The 18707-nt window shown below is 39.2% G+C and overlaps 11 protein-coding genes and 1 non-coding gene across 12 annotated transcripts; 7 read left to right on the forward strand and 5 right to left on the reverse strand. All coding sequences in view use genetic code 12, as the record gives it.

Moving 5' to 3' along the window:
• Positions 1-159: 159 nt before the first annotated feature.
• On the forward strand, positions 160-723 carry CPAR2_204720 (thiosulfate sulfurtransferase; the record flags this gene model as incomplete). The annotated part of the gene is made up of 1 exon (XM_036809354.1): positions 160-723. The coding sequence occupies one exon, from the start codon at positions 160-162 to the stop codon at positions 721-723; it is 564 nt and encodes a 187-aa protein (XP_036665999.1).
• A 192-nt stretch (positions 724-915) lies between these two features.
• Positions 916-1752, reverse strand: CPAR2_204730 (rRNA-processing protein; the record flags this gene model as incomplete). Its single annotated transcript, XM_036809355.1, has 1 exon — positions 916-1752. One exon carries the CDS (start codon positions 1750-1752, stop codon positions 916-918), a length of 837 nt encoding a protein of 278 aa, XP_036666000.1.
• A 649-nt stretch (positions 1753-2401) lies between these two features.
• On the forward strand, positions 2402-4004 carry LSC2 (succinate--CoA ligase (GDP-forming) subunit beta; the record flags this gene model as incomplete). Its single annotated transcript, XM_036809356.1, has 2 exons — positions 2402-2434; positions 2790-4004. The coding sequence occupies 2 exons, from the start codon at positions 2402-2404 to the stop codon at positions 4002-4004; spliced, it is 1248 nt and encodes a 415-aa protein (XP_036666001.1).
• A 232-nt stretch (positions 4005-4236) lies between these two features.
• Positions 4237-5004, forward strand: PUP2 (proteasome core particle subunit alpha 5; the record flags this gene model as incomplete). Its single annotated transcript, XM_036809358.1, has 1 exon — positions 4237-5004. One exon carries the CDS (start codon positions 4237-4239, stop codon positions 5002-5004), a length of 768 nt encoding a protein of 255 aa, XP_036666002.1.
• Positions 5005-5038: 34 nt separating this feature from the next.
• Positions 5039-7534, reverse strand: CPAR2_204760 (uncharacterized protein; the record flags this gene model as incomplete). The annotated part of the gene is made up of 1 exon (XM_036809359.1): positions 5039-7534. One exon carries the CDS (start codon positions 7532-7534, stop codon positions 5039-5041), a length of 2496 nt encoding a protein of 831 aa, XP_036666003.1.
• A 260-nt stretch (positions 7535-7794) lies between these two features.
• On the reverse strand, positions 7795-9681 carry APG7 (Apg7p; the record flags this gene model as incomplete). The annotated part of the gene is made up of 1 exon (XM_036809360.1): positions 7795-9681. The coding sequence occupies one exon, from the start codon at positions 9679-9681 to the stop codon at positions 7795-7797; it is 1887 nt and encodes a 628-aa protein (XP_036666004.1).
• A 96-nt stretch (positions 9682-9777) lies between these two features.
• NMD3 (ribosome-binding protein) lies at positions 9778-11325 on the reverse strand (the record flags this gene model as incomplete). The annotated part of the gene is made up of 1 exon (XM_036809361.1): positions 9778-11325. The coding sequence occupies one exon, from the start codon at positions 11323-11325 to the stop codon at positions 9778-9780; it is 1548 nt and encodes a 515-aa protein (XP_036666005.1).
• A 174-nt stretch (positions 11326-11499) lies between these two features.
• On the forward strand, positions 11500-12900 carry GCN5 (histone acetyltransferase; the record flags this gene model as incomplete). The annotated part of the gene is made up of 1 exon (XM_036809362.1): positions 11500-12900. One exon carries the CDS (start codon positions 11500-11502, stop codon positions 12898-12900), a length of 1401 nt encoding a protein of 466 aa, XP_036666006.1.
• Positions 12901-13025: 125 nt separating this feature from the next.
• Positions 13026-13802, forward strand: SOL3 (6-phosphogluconolactonase; the record flags this gene model as incomplete). The annotated part of the gene is made up of 1 exon (XM_036809363.1): positions 13026-13802. One exon carries the CDS (start codon positions 13026-13028, stop codon positions 13800-13802), a length of 777 nt encoding a protein of 258 aa, XP_036666007.1.
• A 110-nt stretch (positions 13803-13912) lies between these two features.
• On the forward strand, positions 13913-14759 carry CPAR2_204810 (2',3'-cyclic-nucleotide 3'-phosphodiesterase; the record flags this gene model as incomplete). Its single annotated transcript, XM_036809364.1, has 2 exons — positions 13913-13916; positions 13975-14759. 2 exons carry the CDS (start codon positions 13913-13915, stop codon positions 14757-14759), a joined length of 789 nt encoding a protein of 262 aa, XP_036666008.1.
• Positions 14760-15087: 328 nt separating this feature from the next.
• CPAR2_204820 (RNA helicase) lies at positions 15088-18324 on the forward strand (the record flags this gene model as incomplete). The annotated part of the gene is made up of 1 exon (XM_036809365.1): positions 15088-18324. One exon carries the CDS (start codon positions 15088-15090, stop codon positions 18322-18324), a length of 3237 nt encoding a protein of 1078 aa, XP_036666009.1.
• Positions 18325-18426: 102 nt separating this feature from the next.
• Positions 18427-18508, reverse strand: CPAR2_t_cp_Ser(AGA)_24. Its single transcript has one exon. It is a non-coding gene; the product is annotated as a tRNA-Ser (tRNA).
• Between the last annotated feature and the right edge of the window lie 199 nt (positions 18509-18707).

Below are 18707 nucleotides of genomic sequence, written 5' to 3' on the forward strand. Positions count from 1 at the left end.
AGATAAACATTGCGATAAGTCATCAATCAAAAGTCAGGAAGAACACACTCCCTTGAAAACACCCATTAAAGTATTTGATCCCATTGCTGAATTGCCACCTAGTGACCCAACTTTAATTTTTCATCAGACTTGAATCCCTAAGGAATACCAAACATTATCATGTCCCTCACAAGATTATCCAAACAATTTCACCCAATCGTCAGAAATGCTTTTGCAAAACAGTCAGCATCATTTGCATTGACCCAACCATTTCGTCACTTTACCGTGCCAACCATATTCAACACTACTAAGCCTGCCATATACAACTCCATCAAGACAAATGTCAGATCTTATAGCGTCTTGACAGAATCTCCAGAGGCCAAATTATACAAATACGATGACGTTAAAGACATTGCTGCTAATCCAAAAAAACACCCTGATTCAGTTTTGGTTGACGTTAGAGAACCAGTTGAATATGACGATGGCCATATCCCGGGAGCAATCAATCTTCCATTCAAGAGTAGTCCAGGTGCTTTGGACTTGTCTGAAGATGATTTCCTTGATAACTTTGGGTTTGATAAACCAGACAAGAACAAAGAGTTGGTATTTTATTGTCTTGGAGGTGTTAGATCTACTGCAGCTGAAGAATTGGCCAATACATTTGGATACAAAAAGAGAGGAAACTACGTTGGTAGTTATGAGGATTGGCTTGCCCACGAGAACAAGAAGAAATCAGTAGATTAATGCAAAAATTTGTATTGAATTTTTCAAAGTGCTGTCAATAATTGCACTCGATTAATCACTTGTCAATAGTTTTCTTCAAATGTTTTAATTTTGGTTTTCAACAAACTTTCAAAGTCAATCTTTGCCTTATAGATTTTATATGTTTTCTTTACCACACCCGACAATAAAAACAGTTCTTAAGCTATACAATCCCTATACATTACGAGATCTGAACTCCAATTGCCTGAACTCCTTTCCTAATCTCTTCTTTCTCTTTCTTTCCATGGCCTTCTCTCTTTGTTTAGGTTTCATGCTATCGTATTTGGCTTTCTGTAGAATCTTTCTCTTGTCACCACGCTTTAAAAAGTATGGCTGGCTCGATTTGCCCTCTTTGACATCTAGATATTGCTTCTTCTTGTATTCTTTTAAAATTTGTGTTTCCAAGTCATGATTCTTTAACGTGTCCATTCTTGATTTCAACGATTGAAGCTTTAGTTTGATTTCCTCCTTTTGGTCCTCATCCAACTTTGATTTCTTGTCTTTTAAAATTTGTTCCATATTTTGAATCTCTTGCTTTCGATACTCATCTAAAAAGGCATAGTTCTTTCTAGTTTGGGTTATGTCTGCTTTTCCATAAGCGGCATCAAATCGTATATCAGTATGTAAAGTTTGCAGTTTTCTTGAAGGTAGACCCTGAATGTCTCTGATTCTGGACACTGGTTTCTTACTTGATGCTTCGGCTGGGGCATGTTTGCTTCTCTTTTTATGAGAGTTTGTGTTGGTTTCTTCTGGGCCAGAATCTGAATCCGATTCCTCAAAAAACCCGTCGGAATCGATTTCATTCTTTCGACTAACCTTTTCATTCTGTAATTTTGATTGGGCATCACGTAATGTACCAAAAGAGATGGTGGCCAACTCATCATCCTCTTGATGAAGATCCTTGTGTTTTCTTGAGCGGTTTGGAACACTCAGCTGTTGATAGTATGCTTCATCCTCAGACGAGTCCAGGTCATATACTGGCTTTATTCTTGAATGTTTCGGCATATGCATTCGTGGGGTCTGGTCGCAATGGTTCTAAGGGGAAGGGTCAATGTTTTTCAAAAACCAGGCACAATTTTTCGTCTGATGAGTTTGGTGTATATGCAGGATTCATGCACTTTTGGCATGCTTGCAGACATGAAAACATTTGGTGGCTTCTCACTTGCAGTTAATACTGAGTTGCTGCAGATGAGTCTTGATGTACCTGTTGCAGATGTGCCTGTTGCAGATCCGATGATTCAAAGTGTGACTCTCTTTCTTGGAGGAATCATGTCAATTCATTCGCACGTATTGCTTTTACCACTCGCTGAGCACAAGAAATTGAGCGGGTTTTAGTTTAGTCAGATTACAACTATAGAGCTCTCAAGGTGTCAATCTATTATCCATCCTTCGTGATTTGATTAGTTGGGTTAGGTGTCTCTTGCTCAAGATTGAAATCAACAAAAGAGGGGCAACACAAAAATAGAGACAGACAGAAAATAGAAAACGCTCCCAACAACCAATTTCAGCCAGAATTTTGTTCTTTCTCGGAAATTGAAGAAAGAAAAAAAAACAAAAAAAATTGTTGAACGTCTTTTAAACAAGTTTTGTCTTTTCATCAAAAACTGATCATATATATATATATATCTATTCTATAAGTCAGGATTACCAATCATTCACAATGTTGTCAAGATCTATTGCTCGTTTTTCAAGGGTATGTTATCACCAATTGAGTCTACTTGTTCAGCTACGGTTGAAGATAAATCAGTCCAATTGCATTTGCTATCAAAGTTGAATCGGGAAGAGGGGTATACAAAGTGGAAGGGGGGTCTTTTTTTACATCATGATTGCAACTACAATTTCCCATTAGATGTTAATTCCATGCCCCTTACAAGAACGGAGCTTCTTTGAGAGTATCAATAGCTTCTTGCTTGTCCACGTTGACCCTTTTAATGCCGAGCTTTCAAATATTGGCGAATTTTTTTTTTTTTTTTTCGTCCTTCTTCCAACCGATATGCGATATGTTCCGGGATTTCATAAAATACTAACAAAATGCTTTTTCTTTTTAGTCAATTGCCCAACAAAAAAGATTCTTGTCGTTACATGAATACCGTTCTGCTGCTTTATTGAGCGAATACGGTGTTCCAATTCCAAGAGGTTATCCTGCAACAACTGCCGAGGGTGCATTTGATGCTGCCAAAAAATTGGGAACTGATGAATTGGTCATCAAGGCACAAGCATTGACCGGAGGTCGTGGTAAAGGCCACTTTGACTCTGGTTTACAAGGTGGTGTCAAGTTGATCTCATCACCAGAAGAAGCTAAAGATTTGGCTAGTCAAATGTTGGGTCACAAATTGATCACTAAGCAAACCGGTGCCAAAGGTAAAGAAGTCACTGCTGTCTATATTGTTGAGAGAAGAGACGCTCAATCTGAAGCATACGTTGCTATTTTGATGGACAGAGCTAAGCAAACCCCAGTTATTGTTGCTTCTTCTCAAGGTGGTATGGACATTGAAGGTGTTGCCGCTAAGGATCCATCCGCAATCAAGACCTTCCCAGTTCCATTGGAAGAAGGTGTTTCCGATAAATTGGCTACCGAAATTGCATCCCTGTTGGGATTCACAAAGGATGCCATTCCAGAAGCTGCCAAGACTATCCAAGGATTGTACAAGTGTTTTATTGACCGTGACTGTACCCAAGTTGAAATCAACCCATTGTCAGAAACCCCAGACCACAAAGTTTTGGCTATGGATGCCAAATTGGGTTTCGACGATAATGCCGCTTTCCGTCAACAAGAAGTCTTTTCATGGAGAGACCCAACTCAAGAAGACCCACAAGAAGCCGAAGCAAGTAAATATGGTTTGAACTTTATCAAATTGGACGGTAACATTGCCAACATTGTCAACGGTGCTGGTTTGGCTATGGCTACTATGGATATCATCAAGTTGTACGGTGGTGAACCAGCCAATTTCTTGGACTGTGGTGGTACTGCTACTCCAGAAACCATCGAGAAAGCTTTTGAATTGATTTTGTCTGACAAAAACGTCAATGGTATTCTTGTAAATATCTTTGGTGGTATTGTTAGATGTGACTACGTTGCCAAGGGTTTGATTGCCGCAACGAAGAACTTCAACTTGGATATCCCAGTTGTTGTTAGATTACAAGGTACCAACATGGCTGAAGCTAAGGAATTGATTGAAAATTCTGGTTTGAAATTGTATGCCTTTGAAGACTTGGATCCAGCTGCTGAAAAGATTGTAGAATTGGTCCCAAAGAAGGCTTAGAGTGAAGGAGAGATGTGTCCATATATAGAGAATGAATAAAACAAGAAACAGAAGGAATAATTTTTGATTATGTCGTAGCTTTGGAATCGGTTCTGTTGGTAGTGTGTAGCGTGAAAAAAAGAGACATAAAAAATTCAAAGCGAATTATCGCCACCAACACAATTGAGTAGTTACCATCCATTTCCATAAACCAATTGCCAACAAAAAACAATTACATCCCTTACCCAAAGACATGTTCTTAACTCGAAGTGAATACGATAGAGGTGTATCCACCTTTTCACCAGAAGGAAGACTTTTCCAAGTTGAATATTCTCTCGAGGCCATTAAATTAGGATCAACTGCAATTGGTATCCAGACCAGTGAAGGTGTCATATTAGGAGTTGAAAAACGTGTCACCTCATCTCTACTTGAATCTTCGTCTATTGAAAAGATTGTCGAAATAGATCATCATATAGGATGTGCCATGAGTGGATTGACTGCAGATGCTAGATCGTTGATTGATCACGCTCGTGTATCCAGTTTGACACACAATTTGTATTATGATGAAAACATTGGTGTTGAAAGCTTAACCCAAAGTGTTTGCGATTTGTCATTGAGGTTTGGGGAAGGTGCCGATGGTGAAAAGAGATTGATGTCGAGACCGTTTGGTGTTGCTTTATTGATTGCAGGATTTGATAAGGAAAAAGGTCCTCAATTATACCATGCCGAGCCATCGGGAACCTTTTACAGATACGATGCCAAGGCAATCGGCTCTGGAAGTGAAGGTGCTCAAGCTGAGTTGAACAATGAATACCACAAGAGTTTGAGTTTGAAAGATGCAGAGTTGTTGGCGTTGAAGATTTTGAAACAAGTTATGGAAGAAAAATTGGATTGCAAAAATGCACAATTGGCCAGTGTTACAGAATCAGAAGGGTTTAAAATATACAGTGACGAGAAAACGGACGCAATTATAAAGGTTTTGAATGAACAAGCTACGGATGAAGATACCTTGATGAGCTAAGATATATATCATTTAGAATTTTCAATGCACTCAATCATTCAGGGAAACACAGCTCCAATCTATCACTCAACTCGAGCAATTTTCTATTCTCCTTCTCGCCAACTCGTTTAATCGTAGAAAGAAAGTATGCAAGTAGCTCCCCGAATTTTTGATAACGAAGGAGAAAACTTTCATCCATGTAGTCAAGCCGTTTTTGCACCAGCTCACCATCCATCGGTTTATTGAACTTTCCCGGAAACTCTTTCGAAAATGTTTCAAACAACTCAGGATGAACAAGTACCAACATTTTCTTCATTTGGATAGTGTAAGATTGAAACAGGATAATAAAATAAAACATTTCCTTGACACACAGTAACGTCTCGGGACGAGTTAGCAAGGAGTCGCTAAGTGCAACAGTTGTATATGTCTCTAACTTTACTTTCAAATCATTGACTGATAAACTTGCATCAGTTGTTGTTGTCTTGCGTGAATTGATCCTTTTATCAAATATGGAATTCATTCCATAGTTGCTCAGTAGTTTATTGTTGAGTGCTTGCTCCTCTTTACTAGTAACATCCGAGCCCATGTTTGCACTAGATAACTGGTCCATGTACTCATTCAACATATGATGAATCTGGTCGTAGTTACTCTCAATCACATCGTACATTACATAGGATTGTACATGAGTCACAAATGTTAAGATCCGTGATTGCAACATCCTGCATCTCAAGATCCATTTCTGTATTCTTTGAGGAAACGACATTTCTGTCCATATTCTGGACGTATTGATATCTTGCCAATTGTTTTCGATCTGTTTGGTTACAAATTTTAGCATAAATAAAAACTTGAACAAGGTTTCATATTGGTATGATATTTGTCTATTCAAGACAAAATTTAGTGGGAATTGTAGTGGAACAGTCAAATCCACACTCAAAAACGTGATATCCTCAACGCTATCACTCAGCCTCTTTTCGAGACCCTCCTCATCCTCGTTCCTTAGTTCCCCAGTACTATTGTGCTCTTTAAGCAATTCTCGAAGATCATAATGTGTTAGATCTGACTCCTTTCTTGCCATCAATTCCTCTGTGGCTTTAAAGAAATTTTCAATCGTGATTGTAAATCGCTGGCTAAGTTCTACCACACTGACAGCAAATGGGTTGCTCTTTCTTTCTGAATCCAACGATGATGTTACATGCTCGTCATATTGTCTCAGAATTTTCAGTGTTGATATTCTATACTTGTTTCGTTTCAAATCTTGAAATGCGTCATCAATAAATGAATCTATAGTGAAAGATTTATCAAACAAGAAAAGTGTTTGAAACGCTTCCACCAACCTGGGGAACCGGTAACCTTCAAACAATAGTTTCAATAGCATCTTGTTTGCTCGAGCAAAGAATAAATCAATCTTGAGCTCCAAATCTGGAGCATTGAGACTTTTTACACACTCCAAAGTTTCACCCAAGTATTGAAAATCATGCAAGTTAGTACACGTTTTAAACATGCTCAAAAATTTTCCCGTGTTTATAATCTTGTTTTGAATTTTTGTGTCAAGGAATTGATCAAGTAACCCATCCTCTTTAAACAAAAATAGCTCATTCCAATAAAAATCACTTCTCGTTTGGAAAAAGGACTGTAGTCCCTTGGGTATTTTGGCAACCTGGATCATAAACTCGTCGAATGGATCCTCAATGGATCCTTCAGCAAGCCAGTGGTTCAACATCTGTACATAGTCAACACTCACTTCATCATAAAGTGCAGACAAGAAGCTGTATGATATAGCATCGCCTTTGAAAGCGGAGATTCTTTCTTGAATAATCTTTAAAACAAGCCCACCTTTACAAACTCTCATTTTCTCTGTATACATGTCTGTTTCTAGACGATGTAGTTTTGTGGTGGTCGACTCCTCTTTCGGTAGGCTGCATCTCTCTTCATTCAATTGATGTATCTCTATGGCAATGGAGTACATGTGGGACATCTTGTTGGCTATTTCTTGGTAGAGAACTTGCTCGAGTGCATTTATGTTGAATGTGGAATTGTATTGAAATTCACGCTCTAAAGAAACGAGCACGTCGATGTACAGCTTAAAGAATTCAGCTATGCTGTGACAAAAGGCTTGCACCAATTTCCCATAAGCCGCATCATTATAGTATTCAATGAATGAATTTAATCCACTAAAATGCTTACCAATTCGTATTATCCTTTTGGTGACTGTTTTCAAACTGACATCCAAATTTTTTGCAATTTTGAAGTCAATTCCTCGAATTTTGGCACTTTTCGAAGACTTATTATATGTTTTGCCATATTGAATGTAGTGACCTTCGTATCCTAAGAGAGCGAATAATATATCTTTAATTATCAATGCCTGTTGTATATTTATATCATCGATTTCCAGAAGCAAAGGAGCCGGTAACTTTTGCACCAATGGAAGTTCAGACACAATACATGACATTTGAGTACCACACGGATCAGCGTTATCCAAATCAAACTCCATTAATTGTACAGCATCATAAGTTGGTTGAGGACTGGATGATTTTTCTTGTTGTTTATACATTGTGAAGTCCTGACTTGAATGAGGGTCAAGTGATGAAAAAGAAACTCCTTCTTGATTTTTTTGATTCCTTTGATTAAATTCAAAAATTCTTGGACCCTCTTGTAGTCGGTTAATTTGTGAAGGAGTATACTGATTCATACGGTTGTTGGTATGAAGGAATCTCTCTTTACTTTGTTTACAGTTGTTTGAATGTTTTGATTTTTCTAATTTTGTTCTTCTCGCGTACAATACACAGTTTACTCATTACACAAAATCAAACGCTATTCAATCCATTCCAGATCTTCATCATCTTCAACATCCAGAATATTCATAGCTGCAATCGCCAACTCTGCTTCTTCTTGCACCTTTTTCAACCCACAAAGCTCCTCCAAGTATCCTTGCTCATTGAGGCACCTCTTTACAAATTCCCATTTGTGGTCATTGTACTCGGTTACAACTTTTTCGGAACAAGCAGAACAATGTACATATCCAGGTGCATACAAACTAGCTTGTGAAAAGTTGTGTAAAAACCCCCGTATCTGATGCGGTATAGCCCCAAAAGTTGTGACATCGCCATGTCTTGCTCTATGTTTTTCAGGTTGTTGCAAAATTGACACTAACAACTCTACTGCCAAGGAGGACGCCATCAATGCTCCGCCAGGTCGTGTTACGGTACACATTTGATCTAAGGTACGATCACTTAGACTGTCATCTGGTGCGACAACATCATTGCAAAAGTAGCAGCCTAGACGATCTGCTTTCAGTTGCGAGGGACTACCGTGTCTCATGACCAAGTAACTATCAAACCCTAATGCTGCATTAATCACAATCTTGTCTTTGGCAGCTCCAATAACAGTGGGAAGCCACCTTGACTCTCTGGAATCCATCAATAAAAAGATCACATCATTCTGTGAGATCAAAGTGTCCAAAAGCTCATAGGAGGCCCTCTGCTTTTCTTCATCAGTAACAGGATGCCCAATCATGGGCACTTCCAAACGTACACCCTTTGCGGAAACGCCTGGGTATACGGTTTTTAGGTTATCGGCAGCTTTTTGAGCTTTTAATTCTCCTTGACCATTGTCGCTGAAGCAATCTTTGAAATTGAAAAGCAGCTGTCGTACAGGATTTGAGTAGGAAACACGTCCATTGTCAACAAATGTTATGTCTTTGAACCCCCAACCTAGCAACGTCCTCCCCACGTAACTCCCCAATGTTCCAGCTCCTAAGAGTAGGATTTTTTGCTTTTTTATGATATCAAGATCTAGCTGCGGTGCAATCCTCCATTTCATCAACTTTAGATTCAATTCAACTGCTTGGTTTGCAAGTTCCAATGGATCAATCAACAAGCCCAAATCGGCTATTTTGGGACTCAATTTCCCCTGACTGGTACGTTCCCACCCAGTGACTTTGAGCGGGTCCGGAACTGTCGAAAGAGAAAGAGTCCACTTGAATGAACCTTCTTTTCTATACACCACCAAGTCAATCTTTCGAAAACCTTGTTGAGCTAGGTAGTATAGATAGTTCTTAACCTGAATCGAAGGTTTGTGCTCCAAGGTGACACAAGAATCGTAATATACAAACGTATGAGATTTCTCGACATCAGCTGTGTCAAAGAGTTTACCATTATCAAGTTGAAGGAATTGACCACTCGTGGATACGGCATTTTGTTTGAGCAATTCGTTTGTCTCTGGATTCACTTGTTCTTCTCCTTCGAGGGTCCATTCACTACCCAATATTGGGAATGCCATCCAATAATAAAACTTGTATTTTTTCAAATCCGAGTAGCTCCATACATAGAAATAGTTGAAGGTTTCAACATCAAATGTCTTTGCCTTTAATATTTTCTCCTTTAGTTGTTGCCCCCAATCCTTCAATAGCTCTTGTTTATTCTTTTCCTTGTACTCCTCAATGGTGTTGACATTAATCAATTCTCCTTTGATTGTTAAGCTGTCCTCTCTAGCTGGCACTTCACTGGCAAAACTGTCATCCTCTAAATGCACGATCGGAGTGTCATTAAATTTGTTTAAATGTTGAGCTTTCAATTGGAAGCCACATATTAGCTGACTTGATGAATCTAACTTGAACTTATCTAGCTTTAGCTCAGCTAATTTCGTAAAGAAGGAAGAGTCTACAAACGACTGAGTTGGTGAATATTTTGGATGTGGCATATGGACGTCACGGAAGGAAACGAAACCTTTAAGGGTAAATCTCTAATCAACATTAAATTGCGCGCTACAAAAAACCACACTATTTATTTACTCCACCTATTCATTCATCGGCGTATCTTGTAATGTCATTTCATCAAGTTCATCAAGCAACTCGTCAATGGCAATTCTTGGAGCATCGTCTTCATCTTCTTCATCAATGTCGTCATCGTTCTTTTGCGGTTGCCCTTCATCAGCTTTATACATATTGATTGTTTGTCTCAATTCTTCATCTTCTTCCAATTCTTGCAAGAACAATTCATAGTCTCTTTCGGCCTTTTCTTGTTCTTGTCTGGCTTGTCTTGAATCATCATTTGCGATAATATCGTTGTGTTCCTTAGCCATTCTCTTCAACTTCCACTTTCTATTCTTTGATTTCTTTGATTTTCTTGCATAGTGCTTCTTGACTATAACCACCTCTGGTGTATTATCAGTATCCAATGTATCCCAAAGCTCGGAATTCAAATTTGAGTTTGTTAAATAATATCCAAGACACGAATCTCCGGGATGCAAAATAGCGCCCAAATGCGACCTCACATAAAACGTTTGGTCATTAGACCCGAAGTCACTGGCTCGGCTAACTTCAATATCCGCCAAAACGTATTTTCCTTTGATGTCACCAGTGGGCTCAACATCCAAAACAATAAACTCGACTAGTTGGGTTGCATCTAATAAGGAAGGGAATGGTGATCTCCAATACACTTGAGACGATAGGTCGGCTGTTTGCAACGTACTGAAATCAACAAATTGCATGGCATTATTAACTTTGTTACATAATACCAACCGTGAAATATTTCCCATCGAGTGTGCCAATTTCTTTGGTAATACCACCAAATCGTCACGACAAATCGGGGCGATTTCAATGGAGAAGGAAAATTTGTAACTGGAAGAGCCCGAGTGTATATCAGTACTAACAAGCTCCTCGGATTTTTTCACTTTCACAGGTGCAACCGAAGTCAAAAAGTCAACCATTTTTGCTGCATGATTCTTTTGTGCGTAAAAGAAATCCAATCCATCCTTGGTCTCTTGAATTGAAACTGTGTCCATATGAGCATTGTGTTTTAAAATCAATTGCTCCAAGTACAAAAATGTCCTTTTATGAGGAACTTTTTGCCTTATTTGAACGGTCGCCCTCCATGTGTTTGTAGTGTATGACTTTGCACAGTCGGGACACTGCATTGCAATGACAACATATTCAACTTCAAATGTCTGCTGGACTATAGTATTGGCCATGGCTTCACCTTGAACAGTGAGTTTAACTCTAATTCTTCGTGAATGTGGTTCTGTCCAAATAAATGATGCATCCACCAATCTTACCTTGTTCAAACCTTTCAAACGTCTGAGACAGAGTGCAAGAAGCTCTCTTGATTCAAGTTGAGCTCTAATCCACTGCCCTGGAGGTTGTAAAAATCTCTCACAATTTCTGCAGAACGAAACATTTGCCTCCCTGGGGATACCTTCAGTTATATCAACGTTCAACTTTATACAATCATAACACATAACAAGCCCCTGTGAACCGTCCATAGGAACACCACAGTTGCAACAAAGGACAGTTGCAACAGGGCCAGAAGCTGTATCACTTGGAGTTAATTGGGTGTAATTTGACATGATTGATGAGAAGAATATATAGCTTATTGCTGAATAATGATTCCTTTTCTCTTCTTTTTTTTTTATGTCATCTCAAATGGGGAGCGCATTTTGCGTTAAGAGTGCATATAAACAAGTGTTTCTGTTTTTGATTTTTCGACAATTGTATATATCAACAATCAACTTTATTCAGACATGGTTGATAGAAAAAGAACTATAAAGGTGGAAGATGATGAGAGTGAAGATGACACACCATTGAATAAAAAGATAAAGCTAGAGTCAAAGGAGACGACACCTGTTGTGGATAAGAAAGTAGCCGAGACAGCGAAGAACGATGAAGTTAAAGTAGAGGATGCTAACGACAATGAACAGTCGAATGATGATGACGATGGCGCTGGTGAGGACAACGATGATGATGGCGACGGCGATGACGATGACGATGACGATGATGATGATGATGATGATGATGACGAGGCAGAAGAAGAGCGAAAACGAATAACGAACTTTAATTTTGATGGAGAAATCTACACATTCAAAGAGCGACCCTCAGTTATTGAGGAAAAAGAAGGCAAGATTGAGTTTAGAGTGGTGAACAACGACAATACAAAGGACAGTCTAATAGTTTTGACAGGTCTCAAAAACATTTTCCAAAAGCAGTTGCCAAAAATGCCACGTGAATATATTTCGCGATTAGTTTACGATCGTTCACACTTGTCCATGGCTGTTGTACGAAAGCCGCTCACAGTAGTCGGTGGTATAACATACAGACCTTTCAATAATAGAGAATTTGCTGAGATTGTGTTTTGTGCAATCTCCTCCACTGAGCAAGTTCGCGGTTATGGTGCCCATTTGATGAATCATTTAAAAGACTATGTTAGAGCAACATCACCGATCAAGTATTTTTTAACTTATGCTGACAATTATGCCATTGGTTACTTTAAAAAGCAAGGTTTCACGAAAGAGATCACGCTTGATAAGTCGGTGTGGATGGGCTACATTAAGGATTATGAAGGTGGAACTTTAATGCAATGTTCGATGCTCCCGTCGATCCTTAGATATCTTGACCTGGGAAAGATACTTCTTTTACAAAAAGCGGCAATTGAAAGGAAAATCAGGCTGCGGTCAAAGTCTAATATTGTGCGACCGGGGCTCCAAATATTCAAAACAAACAAAAATGTGACACTTGATTATAAGGATATACCCGGGTTGGCCGAAGCGGGATGGCTGGAGGAGATGGATAAGTTAGCGCAAAAGCCAAAAAGGGGCCCGCATTACAATTTCATGGTTACACTTTTTTCAGAAATGCAAAACCATCCTTCTGCTTGGCCATTTGCTGTTCCTGTCAACAAGGATGAAGTTCCAGACTATTATGATGTCATTAAAGAGCCCATGGATTTATCTACAATGGAACTGAAATTGGAAAACGATAAATATGAATCATTTGACCAATTTTTGTACGATGCAAGGTTGATTTTCAAAAACTGTCGATCTTATAACAGTGAGTCTACAACGTATTTCAAGAATGCCAACAAATTGGAAAAATTTATGAACAACAAGATAAAGGATAGTGCCGAGTATTCCCATTATTTAGACTAGAGGATTCAGTTTTTGTGTTAAAAAGCTGTCGGAGAAAAAAAAAGTTGTTGGTGATAAATAATCCGTCAAATGTAAAATTGCTTCTCTGTAAAATCGCATCTCTTTTAGAAACATACATTATCAAAATGACCGCCGAAGTTTATTCCTATGCCGAGCAGGCTGATCTTGCAAACGCCGTTGGAAAGTACATTGTTAAACATCAGAATGAAGCTATTAAAGCAAACGGATCATTTAAAATTGCAATTTCAGGAGGCTCCCTAGGTAAAGTTTTGAAAGAGGCATTGATTGATAATAAGGACATAGGTGCAGAAGTGCAATGGGACAAATGGGAGGTGTATTTCAGCGATGAAAGACTTGTTCCATTGAATCACGAGGACTCCAATTATGGCCTTTTCAATGAAATGGTTCTTTCGAATCTTGCTTCTTCAACAAAACCAAAAATATACACTATAGATGAATCGCTATTAACAGGTAACAACGGACAAATAGAAGGTGCCGATATTGAAAAGGATAAAGAAATTGCCAAGAGATATGCTGCTCATTTACCTCACAAGTTGGATGTCATATTGTTGGGATGTGGTCCGGATGGACACACTTGTTCGTTATTCCCAGGGCATAAACTTCTCCACGAAAGGGCCCAGTTAGTTTCCTATATAAATGACTCACCAAAACCACCTCCAAGAAGAATCACAATTACATTCCCAGTCTTGGAGAGTGCAACTGCAATCGCATTTGTAGCTCAAGGGTCAGGAAAAGCACCTATTTTGAAAGAAATCTTTAACGATTCTGAAAGTAAGTTACCTTCCAAGTTGGTTACCGACATCACATCTGGAACCGAAATTAGTTGGTTTGTTGATTCTGCTGCAATTGAGGGTGCCGACGTATTAAGTAGCAAATATTAGATTTTGATTTAGAATAACAATAATTCCTTTTTTTTATAGAGACTAAATTTAGGTTGCATTAAAATTTTGTGTCGAATAAAGTCCAGACCTCTCTGAAGGATCAAGTCGCCATGGGTATGTGTACCACTAACACTCGATGTAACCTGAGACCTCTGCTAACTAACACTTCAAGGATTAGGTGTTGCATTATGGTTTTGTCCGAGACAAAACTCTCAAATCCATGATAAATTGACAACATTGAGTAGTTCCATAAACACATTGTTTCCTGGACTGCCACCCAAGTTTGAACCACATATAACCATTACCACCAATGTCAGCATCAATCTCGATGATCCGTCGAAAACAAAGGATGACGTTGATAAAGTTTTGTCAGCTTGTGCTGTGGCTTTGCAATCGTTACCCAAAAATCATGCCAAGCTTGTGACTATAGGAAATGTTAACAGTCAAAGGAAGTACTTTCAAAAGCTATATTTTGAAGTGGTTAAGGATCCCAATTTGATTCTGTTTGCGCAAATTATGAGAGAATTATTTGTCATAGCGCCAGCTGACATTGAAGCAGAGAATCAAAAGCAGAACCCACAATTGTACACCACTGATAATCATGGAAATACAGTACGGCGAAGACCTCTGAGAAAGCATAGCAGGGAATTGTCACAAACTACAATTAAGGAATTTGATACCACTGAAATTCAAAGACGGGCCAGGTACAAGGCGGTCGAATGGGCAGAGAAAGAGTACGAGCCACATATATCCCTAGTATATAGCAATATTTGGCCCATTGACAATGCATTGTGGCTAACAATCAAAACGAGAATCAGCGACTATCTTGGCATTGAAGATGTTGATGCCGGAAACCTACACAACCATGGCCTTGGATGGGATAGTGGGGTTTTCAAGTTGGTTTTATGTGAAGGCGAAGTTCAAGACTGGATTGTTTTGGGAAGTGTTGACGTCTAGTGTGCGTTGTGGAAAATAATTTTGGTAAATGTCGAAAGTTCCAGAGGCACTTGTTGCAAGGGCATACTTCAGGCTTGAAATATTGCAGTGATGACCCTGTCTCAGCCAAACACTACAGATATAGTAACTATTTATCCAGCATATAGAGCGTATAATGGTTTGTATCTACGAAGCTAGCTTTTGTAAAGGGCGCTCGATTGAAGCCGTAGTGGGTAAAATCGCCGCCTTTGTGTAATTTGTGCCTTCTTGAAATGCTTTTTTGTTTGCAATATCTCAGTGAAAAATTTAGAGTAAACCACCAACATCTTCAGAGTAACCCTCATCTTAAATGCAAATAAATCCAATTAGTGAATACTTTTGCGAGACATGTTCGGGGGCGTTTGAAAATCCAAACGATGCACAGAAACATTTGTCAACCACAAGACACAAGTCAGTAAAGCTTTTGCCTCTAGATGAGATTTTGGAATGTGAAGAGTGTGCAGATTCTAATATTCACCAACTAGCCATCTTGCGTTACGGGCTCAATGATATGGCCTTGATGTGTCAGCAGTGCTTGGACAGCACGACCAAGGATAGTGGTGAAGAGCCGACAGCAAAGTATACGTTATCAAATGGTGCCTTATTCGGAAAATTAGCCCAGTACATCAAGTTTAGAGATATCCTGTGTGCGTCATGCGGAGCAGATGATGATCTATACGTTGCAAATACCCCCAATGGGCAGATAGTAAGCTGTAAACAGTGTTTGCCAAAGTATGAATCTCCAAACATTACCTTTGTCAGTGAAAATGATGACAAATTCTTGACTGAGCTTTTAGGATTAAAGGAGGTGCTTGTTAAAAGTAAGTCTTTTGGAAAAAAGGACGGGAGAAGAGGTGGGAGTAGAGGCGGGAGAAAAGGTGGTCGTGGAAGGTCCGTTGGGAGATCCAGAAGAGTTAAAAAGGAGGATCCAGAAGCCGAATCAAGACGACAACATTATCAAGAGTCAAAAAAGTTTGCCAGTGATGTAAAGTCGGGATCGACAGTCAAAGCTATTGGAGCTGGTAGTATTGGTGATAGCTCAGGGAAGCCACCAAATGGAAAAGAAGCCAAGAAGGCGAAAGGTTTCAGAAAAATGGTTGGTAATGTGGGAGACCTGAAAGCAGTTAACTCAAAGGATACGAAGGGTGATGGAAAGGGCAGTGGCAAAGGAAAGGGACAAGATAATGTAAAGGGTAATGGAAAGGGCAATGCTAACGGAAAGGGACAAAGTAATTCCAAGCCGGCGTCAAAAGCAAATTCGAATGCCGACAATCTATCTACTATTAATTCAAAGATGTCATCAAAAACAAATAAGGTTGAGAAAACTGTATCTAAAAATGGTAGTCCAAAAGTGGGGACATCTTCGAAGTCTCAAGGCTCGAAGCAAACAAACCTCAAAAAAGAGACTACCCACAATCCAAGGAATTCCAAGGTCGCACCCAAGAAAGAGTCAAACACCCACATGAATGACCTCAAAAGTCCCGTTCGTAAGGAAAAGACCCCCAGTCGTCAGAACTCTCCCGCACCGCTGTCTGAGTTGGTGTTACCTCCATATATTACTAAATACCATCCTTCACCAAAGCCCAAGCTTTCCTATGACACCATTGACGAGTATTTCCGTGAAATGAGTTTCAATGTCTTTTTGGAAGATCAACTCACCAATGTGCTGAACATAATTGAGCCTCAGGACTTGATTATTGAGTGGTTTCAGGATCAGGACAAGAAAAACAACCAATTCAAGGTGAGTATTCCAATGAAACCAGAAATTATGAACAGGTTCTTATCCGATACTTTCAAAAGTTTAAAGAAAGATCCATTCCAAAAAGATCAAGCAATGTTTTTGATCTTGAATGATGAGATCCCTTGGTACGGTAAAGTGGCCACTGTTGACAGTGTCAAAACTGGGAAAAATCGGAAAACGTCCAAGGTTAGTCATGTGGAGATGGTGATTGTCCTTTACAAATGGAATAACCAGCCGTTACCGAAAACAGTTCATGCGCAACATTTGAAGCTTTTGCCAGCATCAATTCCAGTCAGTAGAATCCTCAACGCAATGGACAACCTTGCAAATCCAAGCTTTATCAAGATGTTATTGGGAAAAGAACCAATCAAGCAAATCACATTCAACAATAGAGTTAATTTTTCTTCCAATTTGAACGATTCACAAAAGGCAGCTATCCAATCAGTTTTGAATAACAAGATCAGCGTGGTTCAGGGCCCTCCCGGAACTGGTAAAACTTCAGCAATATACGAAACGATTATTCAATTGCTTGAAGCATTGAACACGTTTCCGGTTCTTGTGGTTGCGGCATCAAATATAGCAATTGACAACATCGCTGAAAAGTTGTTGCCAAAGCATGGGAAGCTGATTTTGAGGATAGCCGCAACGAGCAAGGAGAGGGAATATAATAGAGACCACCCATTGGCCAGCATTTGTCTTCACCACAAAATATTCGATGCAATGTCAATGAAGCATCAACAAGTGCAGAATGATATGAGACGTGGCACAAGTGTCAGCAGTAACGCTTATAAACAGTTTGCTCTTGAAAAATTTCAAATCACGAAAGAGCAAGTGGCTCAAGCGAAAGTTATTCTCACAACCACTGTTGTGGCTGGTGGGCCACAATTGAAATCACTTGCAAAATGTCCCGTTGTGATTATGGACGAGGCGACTCAGTCATCAGAGCCAAGTACGTTGATTCCATTAGCAGTCCCTGGTGTTGAAAAGTTTGTGTTTGTGGGTGATCAACGACAATTGAGTTGTTTTTCATTGATCCCGAATTTGTCAACGTCATTATTTGAAAGGGTTTTGCTCAATGGATCATACGTATCACCTCACATGTTGGACATTCAGTATAGAATGCATCCAGCAATCAGTGAGTTCCCCAGAACCAGGTTCTATAATGGTAAAGTGAAAAACGGGATCACTGCTGATTCAAGGAAAATGGAAGGAATTCCCGAAAACCCAGTGTTCTTTTGGAACACCAATGGAAATGCGAGAGAACAATCGGTACGCAATTTCCTACGTGAGGATCGAGGTTACACATATACCAATCGAGATGAGGTTTCATATATTCAACAAGTCTTGAGATCATTGTTGATTGAAAAAGGAATTCATAGAGAAAATATTGGAGTTGTGACGCCTTACTCTGGTCAACGTGATTTGATATCATCTGTATTGGTGAAAGATGACATTATTAACCCGACAAATGAAGAATTGCAAGTCGAAGTTGATATTGATGATATTACCAATGATTCCAAACCAGTTAGTATTCACATAGTATCTGGCATAATGATTGCTTCAATTGATGCATTTCAAGGAAGGGAAAAAGATTTCATGATAATGTCATGTGTTCGATCAAACAACCAAGGTACAATTGGGTTCCTCAAAGATGAAAGGAGATTAAACGTGGCACTCACCAGAGCCAAGTATGGTTTAATAATGATTGGTGATGTCAATTGTTTAAAGAAAGGTGACAAATTGTGGAAAGAGTACATGCAATACTTGGAAGAAAAAGGCTTGATACATACTCAGCTAATATATTAAGTAGGTTATTCAATACTCAATGGTGTGGTGTAAACTAGTTTCAAGTCTTTTTGCCTTCTCCTTTTTACTTTTGGAGGTTGCAAAAAAGATTGAAAAAAATAACGACAACTGCAGGACTCGAACCTGCGCGGGCAAAGCCCAAAAGATTTCTAATCTTTCTCCTTAACCACTCGGACAAGTTGCCAATCAATACTAAATAAACTTTGACGATTGCGCCAGAAAGCCAATTTTACAAAATAATCAGCTCCTGGATTATTCCACAGTGAAAAATTTTCAAGTTACATTAGTATTACTCAGCCCGAACATGGAGAACTATAGAGCACCTGACAAACCTCCGCTCCAAGTGATCCTCATTTGCAAATGCCTTCCGCTGGCAAACAACT

Source organism: Candida parapsilosis, contig 005809 (genome assembly GCF_000182765.1).
Source record: "Candida parapsilosis strain CDC317 annotated contig 005809".
Taxonomy (NCBI): domain Eukaryota; kingdom Fungi; phylum Ascomycota; class Pichiomycetes; order Serinales; family Debaryomycetaceae; genus Lodderomyces; species Lodderomyces parapsilosis.